Here is a 21,093-nt window from a genome sequence, read left to right on the forward strand (position 1 = left end):
GTAAAGTGAGATATTTTATGGACCCAAAAGAAGAGAGGAGGTCACAGGGAACGCCGGTTTTTCAGATCAACGGCTGTTAATTTCCAAGTGTCGTACCGAATTTAATTAAAACTTACAGGTCTCCTTGTTGGTATCAAATGCTTATTTCTCAAGTCTTCAGGTTTTCTCATGCTTTTAAGAAGTAAATTAAATAGAAGACTCTGGATTTGCAACCAATATTATATGGATTACTCCTAAAATAAAATCAATTGCAAATTTATTTTTTTTTTTTTTGCTGTAAATATCATTATTTAGCTTTATTACTTGATGGTAAATAAAAACTTGTAATTTATTTATTTTCAAGAGTAATAGATGTAATTGAATGTAGATTTAAAGGATTTATGTTGTGATTTGTCTTTTGAAAAAACTTAAATTGCTATCGGCTGCATGCCTGCATAAGCATCAGAAATCCAGCCACCTCCCCATCTGGGAAAATATAGGTTTTGTTATCATACATTTTATATAAGGTTTATGTGAGATTCATTAAAAGTCTCACTTTTTTTTTATATATATAATTTAAGTTTAAGTCCCACACAAAATATGTGGTGAAAAATAATAAAACATACTCTTTTACATAGAGTGATCCAGACTTCAAGAATACCACATGTGTAGGTAATTGTACCAAATGGTTTCTACATTTGAAAGATGATAGTGTCCTTGATATAGTTTTATGTGTAGCTTTCAAGGAGTCCGAATCACTTCTCTGTCATAATAGAACAATGTGTTTTCTTTGCAGTTTTCATCCACATAACAAAAATAGGATCGAGATTGGCTAACTCTGTAGCCAATTATCTAGTTAGGAAGGCCTAGTCCATGACTAGTAGGACTGTTTGGTCTAATTTTGCTTATTGGCTTCTTAAAGTTTGTACTTAAGATTTTTTGGCTTTTTCTGGCCAGTTTGCTAATTGAAATGCTATTTATCAAACAAAAAATAAATAAAAAAATAAATTGGAACCCCATCGGATCTTATTTGGATTTCACCAATATTATATGGTTAAAAAACCTCCGGAGCACATTGTTTTCTTCTTGTTGTGAAGTCATCCAAACTTGTTCTTAAACCTTCTGTTCCCTCGAAATTTTGTGACTACACTTGTGTTTTTCTTTTATAATGCTATTGTCTCTTGTCTCCTTGTGACTTTATTTTTTTTTTTTTCTATAGAAAATATGAGAAAAGAAAAACATAAGAAGGTGGTATCAACCTATCTCAAACAATGCAGCTGATATTGTTCTTCTTTTTATTTCTAATCATAGAAATAAAAATCATAGAGTAAGTTTCAATACGATGGTCTACATTGTAAAATAGACCAATAAAAAATTACAATTTTTTTTTTAACTAATTACACAGATGACACAAGCGGTATACGTATACATGGGATGTCATCCTATTTAAGTGGGAAATTTATTTTAATGCTTAATATTGACACATAATAATTTAAATAAATTTTGTAAATAGCAGACTATCATTCTTCCACATGATAGAATTATATTTATATAATGTAATGTATAATTATCAAAAGTCGGTGTTAACAAAATTTAATCCCTTCAATAATTAATAGTTCCTTATAGTTGTTGTCAGTTACATTAATGCTTTTATTTTAATGTAAGAACGTGATTTAATGTATAGTGAGATTGAAGTAGTCAAAATACCCAAAGTGACATAATCATTGTAGTTCTCTTTTTTCTTTTGATAAATACAAATATATTGAGAAATAGAAGCTATTTACAAGCAGAGACAAACCAATGACTAAATAAAGGCCAAACGAGGAAGGAAACAAAAAACAGTAGGGGGTGCTTCCCGGATTTGTATTTGCCCCAGCTGACACAAAATTTTGCCATGTACATGGAAAAAATCCAACGGTGTAAAATCAAATTACTGAGGAGGGGTTAGTTGTAAATATAACTTTTCTTATTTTATATTTTTAAATTTACAAAACAAATCCCCTCACTCTACTTCACTCTAAAATCCCTAGTTTATTTTTGCCATAGATTAACATTTCTAGTTCAATTATTCCATTTATATAGTTGATTGTTAGAACTTGGCGATTCATAAAGAATCAGTCATATTCTATTATCTTTGAAACAAGTATAAATTCAAACACATATTTCAATCATCCATTGCCTACATGGGTTGTTTAAACTTTTGAACAATGGATGTCTTAATATTGTGAAAAACATATATGAACTAGAACCGAATCCCATTGTGATCATAGTATCATAGGAAAATGGTTGATTTTTAATCTCATATTTGCTTTTATTGGGCCATAATCTCTAATTTGCTTAACTAAAAAAAGAAGCGATTCTTATTATTGTGTTATCGATCCCTACGCTTTTGGCTTTTGTGGCCTTAGTTGGTGAGTGATGATGATAAACTAATGCATATACAACTCTCAGTCATCTTTCTCTCTTCTGATTGAACTCACTGTTTGAATTGCAACAAAATTCCAGAAGAAGTACATCGTGAACAACCTATGACTGATTTACTTTTGAAAGTCCATATTTCATTTAACGGGTATTCCATTCTTAGCTCATTTGATTTCTTAGTACATTCACTGTGTGCCTTGCAATATAAGTCAATGATCGAATCTTGGGTATTATAATTTATGCAAGGCACTGCACTTGACAAACACCAGCAATACAACTATGACGTTCATTGTCTAGAGGATCTATTATCAAAGAAAATTGAAAATCACATATTGTTTAAAGCATCATTACCTTATGTTTCAAGTTTCATTTCTTTTATTTTTAGTCCCTTAGCCTTTGAATTCTTCTAAGTTGTTTGCTTGTTGAAAAATAAAAATTCAGCTATACTATCATCGCAGGGTTACTCGATTGATAATACCAACACTTCATAATGAAGAGATCATAGGTTCGATTTTACTTGATGATATATTATATAATACCCTCAGCATCAATACACAAACAATTTGCCTACTTATACTTGTTTTTTTTTTTTTTTGGTCAAAAATCTAACAATTGTATTAACTGAAAGCAAAATGATCAAGGGACCTCGTCGAGAACAAAGAAGAGTCAACGATAAACATAGGTTGAAGGGTGGAACGTGCCACCAAAACCTAACTAAAGAGAGCTTAGCTACTCACTTGGCTAACAAATCTACAAATAGGTTTCCATCATTGAACAAAATGAAAATAAACATGATGAAAAGAGGAAGACAACTTCCATATATCATTAACAAGACTAATACTTATCCAATCTATAGAGGAAGCATGCCCTTGTAAAGCCAAAACGGTATTCAAACAGCCATAATTCACTTGTAGATTTAAAACTCCCAAATAGATACCAAGCAAAATACCTCCTCTAATTGCTTCAAAGATCGTTGTTGCTGTAGAGCCACTTAAACCATTATTTCAATTTGCTGCTACAAAGTTCCCCAATGAGTCCCAAACAACACAACCCCTGCCACCTTTAAGAGACTTTGCATCCCATAAACCATCAACAAACACTCTAAAATAATTAAGGCCTTCTCACTGGTCATCAAGAGTTTGCATATCCTAATTTCTCCAAAATTTGTTGGTGTCAATATGATTTTGAATATATGGAAAAATTGAACATAGTCATGGTATGTAGAATTGAAGTATGTACCCATCTATACACATTTGTATTTCAACTATACCAAATACACCAAACCATTGTGCTCCAAATTTTATTTACAGCATCAACATTTTTCATAACCGAAATTTGAATTTAAATGAATTCCATTAAATCATGTAAATGCACACTTTTAAATCCCATGTGTCAATACGTAAAAGGGTTAGTTTTCCCGCTAGGAGACTCACCCACCACAGCCAGGTGTGCGACCCGGGTCGAACACCGGATTAGTTAGGGCAAAGCATTGGAAACCGGGGTTGGCAAAAAAAAAAAAAAAAAAAAGAGATTAGTTTCCAACATTTATTCGCATGAGAACAATGAAAAAGGGCATGACTAATGTTCTCAAATCTCAATACCCAAGCCACATATCAAGCACATCGAGGCAAATATCACCCTCACTGTAAAAGAGGGAACTAGCCATTGCAATGGCCTCATGAAAATTCTCCAAATAAAATGTTTTATCTTGGGGAGTGTGGGAAGCTGCCAAATTTGTTTCCAAATAGTTAAGAATAAGATGAAGCAATCTTCCCTCGAGCATCTGCCATTGCCAATTATTGGTTTATATCACCATGGGAGATTGCACTTAGTTTCAAGAATAAGATTTTCTACAAGCTAGTAAGACCTTGAAGAAATGATTGTTCATTCATATCAAATTTAGATTCTCCTTCCACTTGGTGTAAGTTTTTGCTACATTATTATTTATTTGTCACATGCTATCATGTATCACAATAATAGATGGCAGTGTATGTTGGTTTTGCCACGCTTATCTATTAGTAATTCCCATTTTTTATCTTTTCTATTTTTGGGTTTATAGTTCAAATAATGGGGGGGGGGGGTTGTTTATCTCAACCCCCATAGATATATTGGTAGCTCATTAAAAAAAAAAAAAATGATTACAAAGGAAACTAAGGCAGAAATGGTCAATGAAAATGATTCATCAAGTAAATGGATGGAGCGCTTGTTTCTCATTAAGAGCTTGTGTACAAACAATGGCTCAATCACGGTCATACACAAATTGTTTTATCAACAAATCAATAGAGTTTCATTTCGACTATCAAATGATACACTTAGATGGCTACAAAATTAATATCATAATTATGCATCAATATACTTGTATATTCCAGTGAATGCTCAATAACATCCAACAGATGGGTTTCTTGGCAAAAAATTTGGTGCACCTAATTAGTGTATATAGGCAGCACAGCTGTTGGATGATCATTCAATAAGATGTAAAGGAAAAGAAAATACATTAGTCTACTTTGGGTTAATGGTTTCCAAACTAACAACCCACTAGCTACAATCATTTTTTTTTTATCAAACTGGGAATCTACTAGCTACAATTATTTTATGTGCCTAAAAAAAATTTCTCTTGATATTTTTTGGAGAAAATTGAATGGATCTATTATTTTTCTTGGTCACAGGCTCACAAACAGCAACTGAGAAAATCGAATGGATCTACTCTTTCAGTTGATCATAAGAATTTCTACCCAAAAAACAGAAAAAAGTATTGTAGATTGTTTTTTCCCCCAAAAAAAGAAAAAAGAAAAAAGAGGCTATCTTCTTCAGTCTATTATCGTCATTTCACTTGTCGGGAGGAAGGTTAAGGTAGGATGAAATGTCATCCTTCCAGCGGTCATGTTCGAAAGGTAGCAGCTAAATCGCATTTATAATATCGAGAATATTTTCGGGTGTCCATTTCTGTAAATTAATAAAAAGGCGATCGCAGGAGAGACAGGGTTTTCTTCTTTGGTTGCAGCACCACCGCTCGCTCGCGCGTGTGCTTGCTCACGCTCCATCTCTCTGTGTAACCCTCTCCTCATTTGGGTCCCCTCATTTCTCTTTCTCCTCTTCCCGTTGCGAGGGAGACGACGTCGAGGGTTAGGGTTTTATGTGATTGCTTTTCTGTGGTTCGATTGAGGTGGAGAAGGGATCTCGAATTCCTGCGTTGAAGAAGAAACACGAAGAAGAGAAAACGAAAAAGAAAAAGGATGAGTGTGGATTCTATACCTTCCAACTCTCATGGCCACCTTGACGAGCAGATTACTCAGCTTATGCAGTGCAAACCTTTGTCCGAGCAAGAGGTTCCTTCATTGTCTTATACTCTTCCTCTAATCTCCTTTTCAAGTCCAATATGTTGTTCGCTGATTAAAAAATATCGTCTTTTTTCTTTCTTTTCCCGCCAAATGTTCTTCTTGGTGTTTTCTGATTCGTTTATGAGCTGGGTTTCAATGGTCTTTTTCTCCGTGGATCTCCGTGATCTGCGAGAATTTAAGTTTGTTTCCATCTGGAAACACGACTTGTTTGTTCATGTTGGTTTCATTTGTAAGTGATCTACGATTTGGGTTCAGTTAGGGTTTGCTCCTGCTGATCTGGGAGTGCAATTTGATGAGATCGTGTGTTTGTTGCTCTAGATTTGTTCTGTAAGTGTGTCTAGTTCGCTCTGTAGACTGCTGGTCCATTATGTAGCTTGAGGATCTGTTTTCGAAATAATACTGTGATTCAAAATTGAGTGTAGTTTAAGGTGACGAATTGGGAAAGGTGATACTTCTAATTTGGCGATTTGGGAATTATCGGCTTTTCATTTTGCCAAGTATCACAAATATCGCTTGTTTCGGGTGGTTTCTTTTCTCTGTAAATTCTTCTGGTACCGGAGACGGGTAGATATCAGTGTTTTATTGATGTACGTGGAAAGATGTACTTTTGCATTTTTTTACCTGCGCTTTAGCACGAGTTATTCCGAATGATGCCTATTGATCCCCATATCGGAATCTAGAACTATTATTCCTTCTTCCCCTTTGGTTTCGATTGATTGTTTTGCATCTTTCAGTGAATCAATTCAAATATTGCATTTGAATCTCCCAACTTTCTTGGTTTTTTTTTTTTTTGGGGGGGGGGGGGGGAGGGAACAAACAAAAGGGGAGGAATCTTCTCCCCTCTCTTTAAGGTAGAAGGTTAATTTAATATTTTTGTTTGAGGTTCTGTGCAGGAAAAATTGATTTAGAGCGAGAGAGAGTGCCCATTCTTATATAAAAGAATGTCATTATCTATTTTTACAAGAATTTACTTACTTGGGGAAGTGCTCATGCATACTCCACTCGAGGAATTGACATGTGGTTGTTAATCTGATGCTTCCCGTTGGAAATTCTCAAATTTAGCTGACCTAGCTTCTAGAAATATTTTTGAATTTAATTGATTTTGTAAAACTTTGGCTGGTGAAGGTACAGTTCTGAAGACTTTAGTTGGATTTTCATTGCAAGAATTGTAATGAATTTAGACCTAAAGCTAAATGAACAAATTTGGGAATTAGGAGTTTACTTTCCTTGTGATATATGAGTTTGAATGACGGCCAGATGTTACCCATTAAATGATTTGGTGATTCATTAACCTTTAGGTTGTGGTGTTGTACTATTCATTTGTGTAGCAAGTAGTAATTGAATATTTTGTCCATTACTACCCTTTACTTTGTCCTTTCTTACATCAGTGGGAACTTTGTTTCTGAAGGATTCCTTTCGTTGAAGTGTTCGCAAGATTTCTCATAAAATTTTTGCGTGATAGCGGACACATATTTGCTTGATTCAAGCATAGGCTAAACGCAAACCACAAATCCGAGTGCTCTAGTTTCTTCCAAATGTTGTTATTTTTGTCTTTTCTTTGTCCTTTTTCCTGTTCAATTTCCCATTAATATTTGCGTTGTTGTCAAGGCGTCATTTTTTGTCTAAATGCTGTGGCAACTGTGAACCTTTATTAAACCTAGATGGGTTTATGTCTTCGAAGCTTTTTCCCCCCTTAGGTGAGATGTGTTTCTATTTTTAGGTACTTTCCATGATTTAAAAAAGGATTTAGTTTTTTATTTGTTTTTTGAATAGAATTTGTAATTTGTTGAATGCTTTCTCCTTTAATAAGTAACAATACATTTTTTTACTGAAATTATTTGTAATTTTTGTAATTGTTTGAGTCTTGTGTGATCGACGTATACTTTTGAACTCAAAAGGAAGATTCTATGGGACTGTCGTATGGCTAGCTATAATTTATGGTGTAGAATGTTAGGGCTGTTAAGAAATATCATATAGATAATCCCAGTGCAATAGGAATGAGGATGCTAATGGATGAGTATCAAAATTGGAAAGGGTAAGATAAGGAATGATCATGCTAGAGTTGGTTAGGGAGTGGCTTCGATAAATGATGAGTTACAAAAAAGTCATTTGAGGTGGCACGGCCACGTTCAACGGAAGCTTGTAAATGCCCCTGTACGGAGTAGTGATTTTAATCTAGAATGAAGGAATTAGGAAGGCTAGGGGCAAACCTAAGATAACCTTTAGAGAATTGATGAAAAAATATATGCATAGCTTAGTCCTTGTATCTAGTATGGCCTCAAATTGAGCTCAGTCGCCCCATTTAGTTGGGATGGCGGTGGTTGTTTTTGTTTAGTCTTTTATATTTGCAGTCCCTAGGGGGTTAATTTGGAAAATTTTAGAGAAGAGAAAGGCTTAAGATACTTGTGCTGATGTAGTGGATAGCATTAGAAAAGTGAGGGTCTAAGTCCATAAATTCCTAGACTCTTGGTCTCTATTGGGCTGCACCTTGGATCAGGAGAGAGGGAGTTTATTGGGACTCCTCAGCCTCTTGAGTTTCTTCATGAGAGTTCCATTCCTCCATTCCTCTCCAAGACTTCCTTTAGCCGTTACTTGTTTGTGCTTATCATTGGTAGCATAACTAGAATATACAAGGGAGGTTCTTTGGTGTAGGATCTTTGCAGATGATATTGTATCGGTAGATGAGACAAGAGCAGGGATTAATGCAAAATTGCTATGGAGATCAACATTTGATGTAGTCCTAGATTGCTGGAAGATAAACATTTAATGTAGTCCTAGATTGCTAGGAGATCAACTAGGAGCCAGTTCTTCCAAGATCTTTAGTCGAAACAGGTCGTATTAGAATTAAAGGGTAGTGTGATGAAAAATTAATCAGGGAATTAGGATTTGGGGTCTCTCTTTTAGTATTTTAAGATTAAGATGAATGTGTTGGCTATGATTTGGTGGATGTGTAGAGCATGGGTAGCAAAAAATTGCTTCAGATTTGGAAAAATTTGATGTTTCAAAACAAGTTTCTGAAAATAGTTAGGGCTTTGGGTTTTTTGTTGTGACTGAGATCAGGAGGGTGTGTAGGTGGTGGGGTAGCAAAAGAATGCTACAAGTTTTTTTTCAGTTTAAGTGGTTAAAAGCAAATTTCTTGGTTAGGGATTTTGGATGGATTCCTATGATGTTGTGGACTGGACCAGTTCTTAATAATGGACATTTCCAAAATGAAAATAGAAAGGAGAGGTTTAGCTCTGGGAAAAGAAAGTCAGAAACAATATTTTGGGTATGGGGATCAATGCGTTGAACAATGGATTATTGCTCACTGGGCTGCAAGTTTTCTTGAATTGAAATGGCTGTACTCCAAGCTGTTCTTGGACATTGAGTGGTGTTCTTCAGATACATGAAGAGGAATGCTTGAAGGATTGTCCCAGGCTTCTCACTGACAAGGAGTCTTTGATCCTACCAATCTCAATATCAGCTTGGACTTTAAACACCAAGCAGTGAACAGCCTAATCTTGAAGCATTAAGCAAGGTAGTGCTCTCTTACTGGAGAAAAAAAAGGTAGCAGTCAATCTGCAGAGAAAAATTTCATTTGAAGAGATCTACTTTACTCTTTCCATGACAAGGTTATTAATAAAAGCTATAGTCAGCCAATTACAGCAGATCCTAATTGAAAAAGGAAAGTCACGTTATAACACAGCCTCCTAGCCAGTCAATGGGAGACTGTGGAAATGATGATTAAGGGCTGATTTAAGTCATGTGAGGCTGTGGGAGTAATAATTAAGTGCTAGTTAAGAAATGCTACTTTTGTAGTGAGCACATCAAGTAAAATAAACCAAATCTTATTGACTTACATTGGACCATTGTTCAACCCAATGTCCAAAGGAATGAAAATAAACCAAGTATAGGAACTTTTTTTACTCAACTTAATTGCCATGTTTAGGTTCATTAAGTTGGCTGATTACAATGTAAACCCATGGATGCACCCTAGGTTGGTTCCAAGGGAAAGTTGCCCATTTTGGAGGTGCAATTAGTGAAAGTTGGAATCAAAATATCTGAAGCTAATTTAACTAAGGCTAAATACAGGATGTGTAACTTTAGAAATTCTAGGTTGGGTAAGAAGTGGTGGATATTGATGCAAAGGAGATCCCACAAAGCGACCATTTTGGAGATCTGGGATCAATCTTTAACAAGATGGGTGACATAGATGATGATGATATTACCCCCAATGATTAAAATAGGGTGGATGAAGTGTTATCAGTGTTTCCCATTAGAGTTTTAAGGAAAATCTTCTCATACTGTCATTGGACCGGATATGATGCATGGGTTAGAATGCTGGCTGTGAGGAAGTGCCATCAAATAGGCTTGGTGATGCGGATACGAGGATGATGAGATGGATGAGTGGAACACTAGGAAGGATAAAGTAAAGAAAGATCATATTAGAGTTGGATGTAAATCCGATCATGGTAAGCTTAGAGAAGGTTGTTTGTGGTGGTATGACTATGTGCAGCAGAAGACTTTGACGCCCCAGTTCAGAGATCAGAATTAAAGAAGCCAAAAGGACCAGGAATGGGCCAAAAATAACCTTAGGAGAAGTGGTGAAGAAAGACATGCTTGGCTTAGGCTGAATTCTAGTATGACCTCAAATAGAGCTGATTGAAGATCAAAGATCCATGTAGTCAACTTCTCTTAGTTGAACTTTGTTTATATTGAGATTTTTTTTCTAAATATTTTTATGCTACATTTATTTCCGCTCTCTTTTTCTTTTCTATTTATTTTCTTGTCTCCATTTTTTTATCAGCTTTACTATGTGCATTTCTTTTGGTTTTCCTTTTGAGCCTTCCTTCCTCTTTTGTAGGAATCCTTCTAAACTTGTACTTTTTCCTTTTTTAAGCGTATTTCATTATAGAATATTAAAATCAATAACATGTTTTTTTTTTTTTTTTTCTTTCAAGGAAATTTAATTAAATGGCCTCGTTAATTTTCATGATTTCTTTTATTTCATGTTACTTCAATGCTGTTGCAATTATGAAGAATTGCTTAATAAAGCTTGGAGAGAATTTATTAGTTACAAACTTTGGGATTTTTCCTTATTAGATTTTTTTCATGTTTCTCTGTCTTCCTCTTTTCTAGTGCTTCATTAGTTGTGGTTTCTCCCCTCCCTTTTCTCCTAACTCCTCTTTATCCTTTTTCATAGGAATCCATTAATTGTGTGTTTTGAGGTTTTCTATTAGTTCTTTTTTGTTTTTTTTACTTTCTCCCTTTTTGTGCGACTCCGTTACCTGTATGATTTTTTTTAGTCATTCTTGTAATTGTTTTGGTGAAAATTTAACAAGCAACCAGTAATAATCTGATAAGCAAAGAAGAGAAAGAGACCTATGAATCTCGTATGGTTTAATTAAACTAAAATTGAAAATATAAAAAAAAATTGAACAAAAAAATTAACCAAAGTAACGCTGCTTTTGCTGGTGTTTGGCTTAGTTTTGAATCCTTTATTAGAAATGAAGTGAGGTGGAACTAAACAAAAACTAGTCAAAAGAAACCTTGTGGTTGTGTCTTCCTTTTTTTGGAGTTTGGAGCCAAGAATTTTTATTCAGTGTGCACCTGAAACAAAAAGAAACAATCAGCTAGAGCAAATCTGGATATAGAGGGGAAGCACCAATAAGCTATCTTCCAAAAAGAGTTTTGAGAATGGGATACAGGGAAGAATTTTAGGGAGAGCTGTGGAATAGTGAGAGGTTCTGTTTTTGGGAATAATATTTATAGGAGAGAAATATGGGATGTGTCAATTAGTAAAGAGATACAAGATTTAGAGTAAGGTGTTAGTGCTATTTCGTGGACTGTGTCTTGGGTGTAGTCTAAAAATTAATTTTTCAGGAACAAGGAATTTAATATAGAAATAGTTAGGGAGAGATACAGATGACTAAAGTAGCATGAAAATGTTTGTCTAGCAAATATGTGAAAAAGTAATAGTAGGAATTGATAAAATATAATTAACAAATAAAAAACAAATATATATAGCACTGAGATGGAGTATTGAATTCTTCAATCTTAATTTTTGTAATTTGGTAAATGTAATTTTTATTTGAAGAGATTATTTTTGAGCATATGCAGAGATCTACCTGTTAAGGATAAGTGGGGGTATTTTGGTCCAGTGAAAAGTATACCAAAACAATGCTCAGTTTGTTATTTTATATAATAGTATGATAGTATGATATAATTGTCTTTTATTGAATGCATGTACTTGACCTCATTGAGTTAGGATGGGGCTTGATGTTTTTGCTGTTATATAGTATAATAGTGCTTTACTTGGAAATTATTGCATACTGCACTAAATTGATGTCTTTTGATAGGTTCAATAGCAATTTTTTCTTGCAAAATGACTCCTTCCTTCTGCTGTCCTGATGTGTAAGCATAGATTTATTACAATTATCTGCTTCCCTGTTACAGGTTCGTGCACTATGTGAGAAGGCCAAGGAGATTTTAATGGAGGAAAGCAATGTGCAGGTGCTTTCCTTTCTCTGATTTCTTTAATGGTGCCATTGTTGCTTGTTGTTAAATGCTTTGTAAATTCTGTATATGGCTTATTTATTTTTGTTTATCGGTTATCGTAAGTGGGTCCTTTGACAGCAGGACCAAGGAAGGCTTCTTGTATGGACCCATGTCTGCCACCTGGCAGATCATGGGCGAGGGCCAATCTTATGAACAGGTAGGGTACATAATACCCCATCTTTATGTGAAATTTTGGCCCAAACTGACCTGGTCATGTAGCTTGGCAAGGCGTTGTTATCTGTTGAATGGTCTAGTTTTTAACAAATGAATTGTTTGGCTACAAAATTGGATGCATGGTTGATTGAGATCATACACTATGTATTGAATGGTCGAAACTGCCATGTAACTCTTCCATATGGTGTGACTAGGTGGATTGTGTAGAAAGTGGAAATGCTCCCTTTTGGTGGCTTCCTGAAACTTTATTCCACCCTTTTTTCTGCCGTGTAGAAGTCCCCTAAGTTTACATTTCGTATGATTGTGCAAAATTATTTCATTATGGCTCCTTGATATGTGGATCTGAAGTTTGGTGACTGAAATACAAGAATTGTTTTGACATTCATTTCGGTTGAAGCAATTAGGTTTGGCCCTTCTTGGAACTGTAGATAAAACTTTCTACCAGTGATGGGTGCTTGAGTTTTGCATTCTGTTCATTATTGAACCGATCAGCAATCTGTTGGTGGAGATTGTGGAGGCAGTGATTCTGTTTTCAGATGTTACCTTTAATAGATTCAACTTCAGGCTAATATATTGGAAATAGAACCTCAGTTTGGGTTTAGCATGGGAATAATTATTTTTTCCACGTGGTTTTGGATGATGACTTGGTGCCATCTTGAAAAATAAGGGAGTGCCAAGAAATGCCATCTGACTTGCTCTGAAATTTGAAAGGCGAATTATTTTTCATCGTCCAGGCTCTGAATTGGCTTTCTGAGTGAACTTTTCTTGCTTTCAAGTGGGATCAGTTGTTTTTTGAGTTTAGTAGTCTATTGAATGAATTAATTCTTGGTTGGGTAAGCTTGTTATGACTTAACTATTTTCCCTTTGTTTCATATTATTTTTGCCTACCCTTTATTTCTCTCTCTTTGGTGTGGTTTCTGTGATTCCTAGTCTCAGTAATCCTGGTTGAGTTCTTCAAGTCCTTATGGATATTGGTTATTGGGCTCTGATTGGCTGGTTTCTGATTATTCTTGTTTTCATTCTGCATTGCAGCCTGTAAAAAGTCCTGTTACAATTTGTGGGGACATTCATGGGCAATTTCATGATCTTGCTGAGCTTTTCCGAATTGGTGGGAAGGTATATATTTTTGCTTTTTTCTTCTAAATTTCCCCCCTTGATCCTGGTTACCATTATGTTAAAACTGTAGATCTTATGGTTCCTTCGTTTTTGATTGATAGTGTCCAGATACCAATTACTTATTTATGGGAGATTATGTGGACCGGGGATATTACTCTGTTGAAACTGTAACGGTAAGTTACAAGATGAAGAGATCATTGATGAGTTTTACCGTTGTGATGATGATTCGTGTAGAAAGGTTGAACTAACAATGTTCCAATGGTTTTTTTTGGGCCTTTTCCATCTCATATACATGCTTTGGCAAAATGTTGTAGTTTTTGAGCAACTTGCTGCCAATTGTGGGCACCTTCCTCACTAGTTACGGTCATCTTCTTCACTATGTTTTTGATGGTTTACGTGTTATGGTAATGCTCCTGTTGTGTTTGTAATGGGTATTTTGTTCACAGTAACAATTAGTATTTGAACCATTGAACTCATCCAGACACTTGAATTATAGGTTCTGATGCATATGCACACACACACACACACACACAAACTCCTCCTTTGTTCACTTGTCTAAATCCTGTTGGTTCCAAGGTTGATCTCTATAAATCCAACATGGCAGTAGTTGTTGCTTGTGTCTCATGATCTCATCATTCTAAATTTTTACTAAACAAATATCGTCAGCAAAGTCAATATGCGAACAAACTCGTATTAAATCATCTACGGTTACCAAAATGAGTAGGGGCTTAAAGCTCGTACTTGATTTATACCTAATTAATTAATTAACCAAACCTCCTCCCCCCAGCCCTCTCAAAAGAAAGGGGAGGGGGGGGGGGAGAGAACAAAAAACCACAAAAACATTTCTTACACTGTCACAGCTTCATCCTGCAAATCTATAATTATTCGCACATAGATTACTTGTAACACTTCTGTTCTCTAATGCTTGCCTCATTTGTTAGGGACTCTGTTATGAGCTTTTTCCTGAGTAAATGGAGACAGAGTTAATAGCTTCAGTCATGGATATTTCTGGCTATTCTGTATTGGGGCTTGTTATAGTAGTTTTCGGTCTAAAATGGGTTCCAGTAACCCTAACCCATAGTTCTATAGTTCGAATCATTAGCTTTGTGCTTCTAAGCTATTCTGACTCTAAAACACCTTTATTTTTGTTACTATAGTTAACTACTTAACTCGTTATACTTTTCCGCTCATCTGTCATTCTTTTTCTCTCTTAAGATTAAGAGCCAGTAGTTGTCGACTGAATAGACTTGAAGCAGCTAATGGATGGTCTTGGGGTCTGGTTGTTGTTGAGGGACAGGGGAGTGCCTTACTGTATCATTCTTATGGTTGGCCCCAATTATTCTCTCGTGTACTTGTTATCTGATTAATGTCGTTTTGTCTCTAATTGGTGGAAGTTGCAAGCGAAAGTGTTTCACATAGTTATGTTCATGGTGTACATTTTGAGTCATAGTAATGGAAATTTTGTACTGATGATTTAAGGTCATAGTCAATATGAGGTTAATTTATGTGTTGAATCTTGAAACTGCCTCAATCTCTTAAGAGTGAATGCGATTCCTGTTGTTGTATTTGGTAGATGTTGTAACCATTCTGAAAATAATTTTTAATTGTTTTATTCAGCTTCTGGTGGCCCTGAAAGTACGATATCCTCAACGAATTACAATACTTAGAGGAAACCATGAAAGTCGTCAGGTACTTCATTACCGTCGTATATTTCCAACATGTTTTGATTCTATTTTTGAATTTGATTATTGGGATCGTTATTCCGAATAATTGGGTTATGGTTTTTCTTAATTGAGTTATGAGTCGCCTGGGCTGTTTCCGTATACACCATCGTACAACTTTCATTTTGCCTAATTAGTTTCTAATTGTACTTGACAAGCATAGTTTATGTAAACTGATGTGACGTGATTATATATATATATATACCAAAAGAAAACATGAGACCGAAACCCTAATCCCCCTCCTTCAACCCTAAAACTCAATGAAAACCCGAGGGCAAACCCTAAGAACAAGTGTTGTCAACCTTCCGGCGTAGCACACCAATTACTTACTCAGAGGGTGCTTTAGGGATGAACCTGGAACCCAAATAGAGCCTCACTTACAGACAAGCTGTCAGGGCGCTATTCTTTTTAAGAGTTCCTGTCGGACTGCATTCCGGTTAGAATCCGTACACCGGTTCCCAAAGAAACCCTAATAAAGGATGACTAGAACAGACGAAGGAAACCCACACCCTCAAGATCAGCAATCCATAAGATTTTACTCACTCATAACTTTGCTGGAAATATGAGATGTTATTCATAAATGCAAAGGACTTGCTACAAACTGACTGAGAATACAAACCCTTAAGGAAAGAAAGACTTGTTCGGTGATTCCGATTGTGTCTTGCTATCCAAATGAGATTCCTACTTATAGATGAAGGATACTGAGCTCGGGTGCACTGTGGGCCCCATCGATAGCTTAGTGATCTTATCCACAAGCTGAGTCATAACTCACGTATAGATGCGACACGCAGGTCGCGACAAGGAAATTAAAGCAAATGGTACACATGTGACTTGTAAGTCACGACAGAATTCAAAAAACAAATAGTAAACACATGTGACTTGTAAGTCACGACAAAATTCTAAAAGCAAATAGTAAATGCACTCATGGGAGTGGCCCATAGTCGTCACTTTCGGCTGAGTGCGCCTGAAAGCTGAGATTCCGCACGTGCCCTAAAGCTGAAAGCGATTGATGTCAGCCATCAGGCCCGTGAGTGCTTTCTCTTGCACCACAAGTTGTTCGGCATGCCTCCTGACACTGGGAAGTGTGTCACCCCAGAAGTTCTCCTTGGAGCTGCATTGTGTCCACCAGTGCTGTTTGAGTGTGTGGACATGTACCAGGGTGTTGAGAGCCTTTTGGACGTCACGGATGACGCTGAGTTCTTGTTCAATGATTTCGCCCCTGAGTTCTCTTTTTCGTGTTCTGGTGTTGTATCTGGCCTTTGGTCGGGCATATTTTGAGCAGAGGTTGGCATACTTATTGACACTTGACGTATCTCTACCAGGGCTCTGGTACATAACGTTGATAGTCCCTTGTATTTCTGCGCTGAGTAACCCTTTTGAACTAGACCCAAATTCTCGCTCGATGGTGATATCATAGACATCATCGCCGCCGGGCCGGAGTCCGCGTTGTTGCTCCATGGAATAGGGACAGTGATGAGATGACAAACGATCCTTGAGAGTTTGTCTGCTAAGGTGTTTTGAGCTCCGTCAATATGTTCAAAGTGAAGAAGCACCCCTGATCCAGTTATATAGTCGGTGAAGTTAATCCACATGACACGTGAAGGCTTGTGATTTGTTGACTTGTTGAAGAAGCTTATGATGGCCTGGCAGTCAGTCCTGACTGTCAGCTCTTCTTTGTCCAAGTAATGAATTTTAAAGGCTTCCAAAGAATTCATACATGCATGTATTTTGGCATCGATGGTTGCCTTTACCGTAGGGAATTTTCCAGAGGCATACGCAGCAATCTTTTCTGTTGCTCGTGGCGTGGGTCCCCTTTTGATGCTTTCCACTTGCAAATACCTCCCCATCCTAACATACAGCCATCACTTTCGATGATGATGAAACACTTTGTCGGTGGAATCGCCAATGGTGGCAAATTCTGGATCTGCACCTTCAGTTGTCGTACAATGTCCAAATCCGACGGTTTTAATCGCTTGTCCCCGTTGGTGGATGTTTTGGCGTAAAGGGGTCCTAGGAGTTTTCCCAAGTACGGTATGTAGGGCCGGGCATAGTTGAGTATGCCAAGGAAGGATCTGAGCCCTTTCTTTTTGCGTAGTCCGTCTTCATTGAAGTCCACGATCTTTTTGATCACATGCTCCTGAAGCTGTATACGCCCTTTCATAATCGCAAGTACTTCGCCTAGTGTCCTCTTGCCTTGGTGGCTTTTCCTCTTTAAGGTCTAGTAACCCTAAACTTGGCTTTGATACCAAAAGAAAACCTAAGACCGAAACCCTAAACCCTAAAGCACCCTCTGAGTAAGTAATTGGTGTGCTGCGCTGGAAGGTTGACAACACTTTTTCTTAGGGTTTGCCCTCGGGTTTTCGTTGAGTTTTAGGGTTGAAGGAGGGGGTTTAGGGTTTCAAAGTTAATCCACTTGACACGTGAAGGCTTGTGATTTGTTGATTTGTTGAAGAAGCTTATGATGACCTGGCAGTCAGTCCTGACTGTCAGCTCTTCTTTGTCCAAGTAATGAATTTTAAACGCTTCCAAAGAATGTATATATATATATATATATATATATATATATTATTATTATTTTTTAAAATTTCATTTGAATAGTTTGAGTAATGCTTGATTTGCTAAATTTTGTTTATTTATTTCTTTGCAGATAACACAAGTTTATGGGTTTTATGATGAATGCCTGCGAAAGTGAGTTATCTGTCCACATCGTTGATCTGAGTAGTTGGTCCTTCTTCTTCTTCTTTTTATTAAAATAAAAAAAAAACCATTTTAGTAATGACAGCGTGTGCTTACAATGGTTCAATGTGTTTTAACTGCTATAGCTGTTGTGTCTACCTTAAGCCTGCTTTTGAGTTACCTGCTGGTGGAATAGGTTATTTTGTCTGAAAAACTGGGATGCATATTTTGTGTTGAGAAGTGAGTTGTTATTCACTTTCCTTTTTCTGTCTTCTTCGTTTTAGGGTGTTTAACTGCCTTCTTGTCAAGGAATTAAATCTTGGTTCTTATGTGGGACTTGGCCAGTGCTTAAATCAAATTCAAATTGGTACAAATTCTATTAAATTGATTTCATGGTCAGATGATGTTAACCAGGTCGAGTCACTTCCACAAGGGTCCTTTAACTTTGTTCATTCACCCTGTGTGAAGTGGGCCTTGGTTGGGATTTACACCTTTGTGAGTCATTGACATGGATTGTTTTGGGCTTCTAAATTTCTCGAGTCTATGATTTTCTCTGTTTCATGTGTTTGTGTTGGTATCATAATGTCAAGCTGCTGTGTGTGTTCTTGGGTTATGAATTATGGACTACAATTATGTGGTCTCCAAAAATCCCCCTGCCCTCCTTGTAGAATTGCGTGTTTTGGATCTACACATGAAAAGTGTTTTGATGGATGGTGTCATATCATTTGATAAGTATAGTCATAATCTACCAATTCTGAGCTTATTATGGTTGTAGAGATGCACTTGTGTGTAAATGACGCATCAAAGACTCTTCCTCAAGCCAAAATCTGTATAAGAAATGTATTTAAGTTGCAAAGAGTTTTATTTTTACTAAAAATACTTCTCAACTGTAGTCTCTGATGTAATGACCTGGAATATAATCAGACATCTTTCTCTCTGTTTCACATCTGTTTCTAAATCCTTGCTGATACTCAGAATGATTCCTTTGCAGGTATGGTAATGCAAATGTATGGAAGATCTTCACAGACCTATTTGATTATTTTCCACTGACAGCATTGGTTAGTAAGATTAACTCTTTTAGTTAGTTCTTTATTTGTTTATTAGGATCTCTAAGCAATCATATGCTTCTATTTGAGGCTGAAGATTGCTTTCTGCATCTTTTACTGATGAAGGGAATATGGCAGTGTCCTTTATAATTAATTTTAGACTCAATAAGATAATGACAAATAATTCCTGGGTTCTCTTTATACTCTCCCCTCATACTTGATGTGGTCTATGCCCATGAGAAGTTCCACATTAATGACTTATGCAGTTACCGGGGGTAGCTGAATAGCCTGCTGGGCTTTTGGTCAACTGGCTTCTTGGGTATTTTAAATAATATTTTATTTGTTACAGTAAAGGCTTCAGCAGAGTAATATTGTTAACCATGATGTCATCAAGTTTGACAGGCTGGATTTAAGTGCTACAAATTATATAGTGGTTGCATTGGAAGTACTTTGCTTGCTTTATCTTTATGTTGATATCCATGTTTCTAAACTTTGTAGTATGTTGTTGTGGCTTTTTCCTTTGATAACTTCCAAAGGTCGAATCAGAAATATTTTGTCTGCATGGTGGACTCTCCCCCTCCATTGAGACGCTTGACAACATACGGAATTTTGACCGTGTCCAAGAAGTTCCTCATGAAGGACCTATGTGTGATCTCTTATGGTCTGACCCAGATGATCGCTGTGGTTGGGGCATCTCTCCTCGTGGAGCAGGTTACACTTTTGGCCAAGTAAGTTGATCTTTCCTTGACCCCAAAAAAGAGAGTTGATCTTTCCTTGTTCATATGGTTTTCCTACCCTTGTCTCTCCTCAACATATGTGCAATATGTTTTACTTCCCTCCCACTTTCTTTTTACAGGATATATCTGAGCAATTCAATCACACCAACAACTTAAAGCTGATTGCTAGAGCTCATCAACTGGTCATGGAGGGATTCAATTGGGGACACGTAATTGAAACCTACCTTATATTCCTTTTCTGTCCATCCCTTTGTAGCGAGAGCAAATAGAAAATCTGACATCCTGCTTATAACAGGAGCAAAAGGTGGTTACAATATTTAGTGCACCTAATTATTGTTATCGCTGTGGGAACATGGCTTCTATTTTGGAAGTTGATGATTGCAAAGGACACACATTCATCCAGGTCTCTCTCTTTCTCCCTGCCAGAAATATGCACTATTGAACATAATAGTTCTTGGACTGGCCCAGTACACTTTCTTTCAGTTGGGTATTGCACGCATAACTGTACAATGAAGCTCAGAAAACCTTGTTTGTTTACTTGCTGCAGTTTGATCCAGCTCCAAGGAGAGGAGAGCCAGATGTAACTCGCAGAACACCTGATTACTTCCTATGATGCAGCCACCTTGGAATAGTTGCTGATTTTCCGGTAGTCTGCGTGCTGTTGGCCATCAATTGGGTGCAAAATACTGCTGGTTCCTTTTCAGAGCTGTTTATCAGATTTAAGATCTTATAATTTCTACCTGCTATGCTTTTGGTCGTGCGGAAGAGGGGTAAGAAGGGGGTGGGGGGTGGGGGGGGGGCGGAATCATGTAAAATTAGCAGGTATAGCTCTCTCTAATTTGTGTTGCAAACTGTGCTGTGTTTCCTCAGAGGCAGCAAAGCTGGCGACGCTGTGGCAGCATGTACCATTTCTTGTTGAACTAGTATTTTTTCCCCCCCACTTTTCTTTTGGGGGTGGGGGAATTCTGTAGAGTGTAGTTGTGTTTTATAATCCTTAATTGGACATTATTGATTCAGTTGGCTGTTTGTGTCTCCACTAGCACTCCCTCTATGATCTAAAAGTGGATGTCGCACACATGGCTATTGACAGCAGTAGTAGTTCCGAATGTTCGTCTTTTGCATAGCCGACAAGTATTTCACCGAGTATATGTTATCTTGTTTGCGCTTCTCATTTTGACGAATCGGTAAGAACACTGTTGCCTGGCTGGATTTGAGTTGAGTATGTCTGATTTCCCTTGCTCAGCGGGCGGATTTTTCTGAATTGTGCAATCCATGAACCACCTCTGGATTCGTGTGGGCGTAGTTCAGTTAAATTGTTGACTTGGATGACTTGTAATGTCGGCCGGTA

At 36.8% G+C, this 21,093-nt stretch overlaps 1 protein-coding gene across 1 annotated transcript; it reads left to right on the forward strand.

The window, feature by feature from the left end:
- The first annotated feature begins 5,354 nt into the window (after positions 1–5,354).
- On the forward strand, positions 5,355–20,538 carry LOC149003770 (serine/threonine-protein phosphatase PP2A-2 catalytic subunit-like). The gene is made up of 11 exons (XM_089136121.1): positions 5,355–5,726; positions 12,174–12,230; positions 13,482–13,565; positions 13,667–13,738; positions 15,183–15,254; positions 17,934–17,974; positions 18,954–19,020; positions 19,545–19,736; positions 19,865–19,954; positions 20,041–20,148; positions 20,293–20,538. Exons 1-11 carry the CDS (start codon positions 5,634–5,636, stop codon positions 20,356–20,358), a joined length of 942 nt encoding a protein of 313 aa, XP_088992247.1. The 5' UTR covers positions 5,355–5,633; the 3' UTR covers positions 20,359–20,538.
- Positions 20,539–21,093: the final 555 nt, after the last annotated feature.

The sequence above is a fragment of the Hakea prostrata genome, chromosome 10 (assembly GCF_041222555.1).
Source record: "Hakea prostrata isolate BN-2017 chromosome 10, UWA_Hpros_2, whole genome shotgun sequence".
NCBI lineage: Eukaryota > Viridiplantae > Streptophyta > Magnoliopsida > Proteales > Proteaceae > Hakea > Hakea prostrata.